We start from the raw sequence: 6624 nt of genomic DNA on the forward strand, positions 1-6624 counted from the left end.
TGAGAAATTATAGGATTCTAATATTCCTTATAGGCAAGAAAGCCATAGTTAAAGTTAATATCAAAATGATTATCAATGAGACTTTCTGGGAGTAAATAACAAAACCTTTATTTTTGATCTTCATTCACAGGAAATTCATACAAGCATGCAGTATTGCACTTGAACTAAATGAGCGGCTAATTAAAGAGGATCAAATTGAGTACCATGAAGGCCTAAAGTCAAATTTCAGAGAAATGGTGAAAGAATTGTCTGACATTATCCATGAGCAGGCAAGTATTAAGGTGGTTGAACATGAAAACAAGATCTTGGATCCTTAAGTGTTACTTAACAAAATCTGTTTGAAATGCATTACCTTGAAATTATTCAGTCTGTATTTTAAAATTTGCTCATATTATTAATCATTTAAATGACATAATGCAAATTAAATTTGAAGCAATTATCTGAGGCAATTGCTAAAGTAATGATAAGAAATAAACCATATTGTTCTGTGTGTCACAATGCCATTCGAAGTGACTAGCTGAACAAGTCTGCATCGTTCTACTGTGAACATTGGATGAGTCTCTCTAGAAGGGTCCTAAAGAAGTAAAGATTGGCTCAATAGCCAAATCCCTAAATGACTATCCCTATTGTGGCTGTAAGAAACTAGATACTGTTATTTAGGTGAGATCCTGAGTGATTTTCAAAATTTGGAAATTATCTTAATACCCATACAGCCTGCAAAACTCCCTATTTTCATAAAACTTATTAGCATTTTAATATATGACTGAGTGTTAATGACAATTATAGCTAACTTAGTAAAACCCAACCTGAAAAGTATAGAAGCGAAGACCCATTCATCACTTAGAGCCAAATTATGCCATTAAAGTACAACCATTTAGAAAACACATTCTTAAAGCTGGTTCTGGAAAGGAGACAAACATCTGTTCTGCTCTCTGTATTTCAGTGATTGCTTGAAGGCACTCACCTGTGTGAGACTGCCACACAAAGGGTGTACTTACAAACAGGCTGACAGTGGTTAGCATCCAAAGGACTGCAGTGGGAAGATGGAGAAAAGAAGAATTTTTCTAGGAAAACAACTAGTTGATTTTAAATCAAGCTCTATTCTCTGAATTTATTTTATCTGCTTTTTCTAAGGAAGAGCAATAGGGAATTTAGTTACTATTAGCCTAAGGCTGCATTGAGTGACCAGAAGTCTAACTTTCTAACCATTGTCATTGCAGTTTAGAGAATCCAGTCAGCCAGACTTTCATCATCCCAACTTTAAATGACCAGTTGGTTGTCCCAGTCTCCTACTCGCCCTTCTCTGTGGCTGGGAATCTTATTGGCTTAAGGAATCTGGAATCAGTGTTATTTTTCTTCTTTTTCTATCTTTACTTCTATTAGCCCCCTTAGGAATGAGTGCATACTGTTCCAAGGCATCCCTTTGCTGCTCAGTTTTCATAGGCCCTTTTTTTGTCTCTTTCTCAAAGCAGCCTGGTGATCTAAACTAGGAAAGTGGGGAACCATTCCACTTTCTTTATTGTCTCTCTCTCAAGCTCAGTTCATCAGTACAGGGGGTATACCTTTCTTTACCATCACTTTTCTGAGGTATACTTTTATCAAATAGATGACAATTTATTCCTAGAAACTGTCCAGTTTATGGGTTTCTGTTCTTCATAATCCATAGGGGAAAAAAACAGCAAAAGTTCCTCCTTCACAAAAGGTATAAAATAATTACACATGTCATTTTAAGCCAATGTGTACTATATTAAAATTGTTTAATTTGCATGCAGCTGCATAACCTAGCTGCATGAACTCTGTTATTCAAATTGAAAACAATTATTCAATTTACTGCAATGACTGTGATCAAGATATTTAGAGCAGTCATTTTATAGTTTTTTTTCCCTTGAACTATAGATTTTACAAATCTGCTATTATAAATTTCTCACATGTCTCATTTAATTCCCATAAATCATGATTGTTTTATTTAGTTGTAGAGACCAATATTTTAGACCCTGGAGATTATATATTGTTATCTAACCAAGAAAAATCTTTGTTTATATTGGTTTATATTTATGCAAGCTCTCTTGTCATAATACATCATATTCAAATGTGCCTTACTTGGGGCAAACATTGACTTTATAGTGAATTTTTTGTAAATCAATATTTTTATTAGATTCTCATATAAAAGAGAGCTGCTTTTCAGTCATATACATTGAGACATTGTTTCCCAAAGGAAAATGTAATACAAAATTTAAAAATGTAAATGTGTATTGAAATATGATTTATTTTGTTTAGTTTGCTAAATGAGTACTTAACAAAAACATATAGCCTGGCTTTTTCTTTTCAATATAATCTGTCACAGTATATCAAAATATATAGTCCTTTTAAAAAAAAGTTTAAAAACTTCTTCAAGCTGTTGACTTTTTCAAAGGGACTTACATTGTCTTAAAATTATTAATTACATATTTCTTAATTAGATAGAGTTTGTGGTGGCCATTGAGTTGACCATTTCACTGGTCACCTCTGAAAGGTATGGACAATCAATTAGTCATCTCTTAAAACTATATGCTTTCAGACACGTGTCATGAATGATGATTGTTGTAAAGAGGAACTGTCTCTATTATGGATTTTATATAAGACATGATTTATAGCAACATAAATGATATGATGCATTACTGCCACTATAGGCCAATTTGCAGGATTAATACTCAAGTTTCAGAGCTAACTTGAGAGAACCAAGTATTGAAAACTTGAAACCTAAGTTAGGATGGTATAATGAAGATGTTGGATGTATATGTGTGTGCTATTTTATTTCATCTAATCTAAACATAAGATCTCTGTTTCTTTTGATCACACAAAATAGGTAATTTAAAAATATGTATATTAATATGAATATACATGTTTATATTTATGGGCTATAAAATATATTTTATGAACAGCAAAAGTTCTTAATTCTTCATTTCCATAAAAATCTTATGTATCAATTAGCTTATATAATTATTGTGTGTGTTTAGAAATATGCACTATGACACTTCTCTTCATTTAATATTATTTCCCAAATCTCCAGGGAAGGTTCATGGGTATCTGCATGTTTGTAAAGCCCCACAGGTGATCCTGAGAACCACTGTGTTAGAAGATGGTCCATAAAGTCATGTCAAAGAGTCCACTGTTTAGAGCTCTTATTATGACCGTGTGTTAAAAAATATATATTTTAAAGATTATATTTCCTCTCACTTCTCACTGAATTTTGCATTTTACAGTCTTTTATTTTTCTTAATGAATAACCAGATCTTTTCTGCTTTTTTGCTATGCTGCCTTTGTAATACAGCTTTGAAGACTTAAGTCGGTAATGTTATTTTTTGCTCTTTTTGCTTGATGTCATTTTAAATAGCTAAGTGTCATTGATAAATTGAAATATGCCTGTAATTTCATATACGCATACTTTTTTGGCAGTGGCTGTTTTGCTTCATGATAAACATGCATATTTCCTTTGTTTTAGATAATACAAGAAGACACAATGCATTCTCCCTGGATGAACGACACATTACATGTATTTTGTGCAATTAGTGGTACATCGAGTGACAGAGGTTATGGTTCCCCAAGATATGCCGCTGAAATATGAGGACCCACAGATGTAAAGTGAGAACGAGGCTGACCTTTCTCAGGAATATTTGGAGCTGTGCAAATGTTAAAATTAAACGATTTGATATACATGGAGTGTTCCCTTCTGACACCAAAATTTTCATGCTTTCAAACAGGGTGCTTACATATTTGTAAATATTTAAGCAACGTGGAAGTGCCTGGAAAATTGCACCCCTGTGCTTAGTTTGTACTTTTTTAGGTAAATCTATATACTGAGAAATAGAGCTCAAAAAACATAAATCCAAATTGCTTAATTATTGCTTAAAATAATAATGGTACTATGTAAAATTGTATAACAGAACACAATAAAAGGTAAAACTTATTTATAATTTGAAGTGAAGAAAATAATACTTTGAACTTAGCATTTTTCTTGACAGGAAGCTCAATTTATTATACTAATCCTTAGATGAAAAAATGATCACATTTCCATAAAACATGGGTATTTCCAATTGGGGAGATAATTTGAAATCTTGCCTTCTAGTAGTCAAGGCTGGGCTAAAAGAAACAAAAGCATTATTTAATAAGGAAAATTTCACAAAGAAAGCACATACATAAAAAAATACCAAGATTGCTGTTCCTTCGAGTCTTTTTTAAATATATTTTTATTGATTTCAGAGAGGAAGGGAAAGGGAGAGAGAGAGAGAAGCATCAGTGATGAGAGAGAATTTCTCTAGCCAGTTTGACCCAGTGGATAGAGCCTCAGCCTGTGGACTGAAAGGTCTTGGGTTCTATTCCAGTCAAGGGCATGTACCTCAGTTGCCTCTCCAGCCCCAGTTTGGGTGCCTACAGGAGGCAACCAATCAATGTACCTCTCTCACATAGATGTTTCTCCCTCTCCCCCTCCCACATTCTCTAAAAAAAAATTGATGAGAGACAATCATTGATTGGCTGCCTCCTGCATTCCACACCCCCACCCCCTGCCACTGGGGATCAAGCCCGAAACCTGGACATGTGCCCTGACGGGGAATAGAACTGTGACCTCCTGGTTCATAGGTTGATTCTCAACCACTGAGCAACACCGGCCGAGCTTCCTTCAAGTTTTGACCTGATGATGCCAGGTAATCAAGTTGGTCTCCTCCAACACACAAGACAAGGGATTCCTATGTGGCATGGGTTTCCCTAGCAAGTGGCATTTGTTGCCAGAACTTTATCATCTGATGCTATCCATAAAGCTAAACAAAACATTTCTGAGAATTTGCAGTCAGTACATACTATGCAACTTCTAAGCCTTAGCAGCAGAGTCTGAGGTAGGAATTTGTAATGATTATTTTCTTCAGTTTACAAGGTTAGGAAGTATATTGATAGAACTTGATGGTTGCAGCATTTCTTGAGTCAATATACATAACCACCACAGACTTAGCAACTGCAAGTTAGGGATTACATTTCTAATAATGAAGACATCTCAGACTACCTAAATAAATCAGGAGAAACCAAGATGTGAAGAACTTTTTTAGCTTGAATTATCTGTATAATTTTGGCTGCCTTTCATGTAAATTTTAAGTGTTAGACTTATTTTTCTTATGTAGTTTAGCCTATTTTACAGACACACCCACAAAAAACAGACACTGAAATATAAATGGATTGTATGGAGCCTTGGGTTTTTAAATACTTCGTGAACAAGTAAATCTTTGAGATTATGCATCTGACTTGGCCATTTTTCTTTTTTTATTGGTTTTTATTTTCAATTACAGTTGATGTACACTATTATTTTAGTTTCAGGTGTATACCCCAGTGCAGTGGTCGGCAAACTCATTAGTCAACAGAGCCAAATATCAACAGTACAAAGATTGAAATTTCTTTTGAGAGCCAAATTTTTTAAACTTAAACTTCTTCTAATGCCACTTCTTCAAAATAGACTCGCCCAGGCCGTGGTATTTTGTGGAAGAGCCACACTCAAGGGGCCAAAGAACCGCATGTGGCTCACGAGCCGCAGTTTGCCGACCACGGCCCCAGTGATTAGACATTATATAACTTAGTGATCATTTCAATAAATCTTGTACCCACATGGCACAATACATAGTTATCAAAATATTATTGACTATATTTCCTATGCTGTACTTTACATCCCATGACTATTCTGTAACTACCAATTTGTATTTTCTAATACCTTCACCTTTTTCACCACCCCCCAAACCCCCTCCCATCTGGCAACTGTCAAAAAGTTCTCTACGAGTCTGTTTTTATTCAGTTTGTTTGATTATTTGGCTTTTTTAGATTCGGTTGTTGATAAATATGTATTTATTGCCATTTTATTATTCACTAGTGACCCAGTGCACAAAATTCATGCACATTAAAAGAGAATTAATTAGAGGAAATATTTTAATATTGCTATTTCCCCTTTCTCTATAATAGAAATGTCCGGCCAGCCCCACCCCCATTGGGCGACACCAAGACCCAGCCGGCCCCACCCCAGTCAAGCCCCACTAGGCGGGAGACGCAGCCTCACGTCCCGGCACCGGGGTGGGGAGCATGGTGTCAGGTCCCCCAGCACTGGGGCGGGGGGGCGCAGCCTCAGGTCCCCCAGTCCTGATCCACACCACACAGCCTCACCCAGACCTGCCACACTGCAAGACACCAGACCCACCATGCCATGGGACCCATCAATGCACCTCCTGGTGACCAGTCATGTGGTCGTTACGGATGAAAATAAAGTCATGCACTTAAGCATGCACATTCACTTTCAATGCCTGATTTGTCTACGTTCTCTAAATTGCAAAATAAGCAAGATCTTCAGCCAGATAGCATCATAATGCCAAATTCTTTATATAATGACACATACCATTCTCTCCACTCAGTATGCTCCATTTGAATGGATTAAATGTATGTGACTCATATGAAAGGCACTGCTGCTTGCTCTTAATAGAGGAAGCATGAGCTCATTACCTAACACCATAAAGTGGTTTAAATGGCATATACTGACTTGAAGAACAGAAGGATAACACAAGAAAAAAACAAAACACAAAAAACAACGTTCAGTGCTGTGGATGGCAGAATCCTCTC

The 6624-nt window shown here is 35.9% G+C and overlaps 1 protein-coding gene across 2 annotated transcripts in view; it reads left to right on the plus strand.

Moving 5' to 3' along the window:
• Window positions 1-5791, plus strand: part of DOCK11 (dedicator of cytokinesis 11) — a 206553-nt gene extending 200762 nt beyond the window's left edge. For both annotated transcript variants that reach the window (XM_079765506.1, XM_079765507.1), the window contains 2 exons: window positions 131-269; window positions 3482-5791. In XM_079765506.1, coding sequence (XP_079621632.1) covers window positions 131-269; window positions 3482-3604 — 262 coding nt within the window. In that variant the 3' untranslated portion in view covers window positions 3605-5791. The remainder of the gene's footprint in view (window positions 1-130; window positions 270-3481) is intronic.
• The last annotated feature ends 833 nt before the right edge of the window (window positions 5792-6624 follow it).

This window comes from Cnephaeus nilssonii (assembly GCF_951640355.1).
Source record: "Cnephaeus nilssonii genome assembly, chromosome: X".
NCBI lineage: Eukaryota > Metazoa > Chordata > Mammalia > Chiroptera > Vespertilionidae > Cnephaeus > Cnephaeus nilssonii.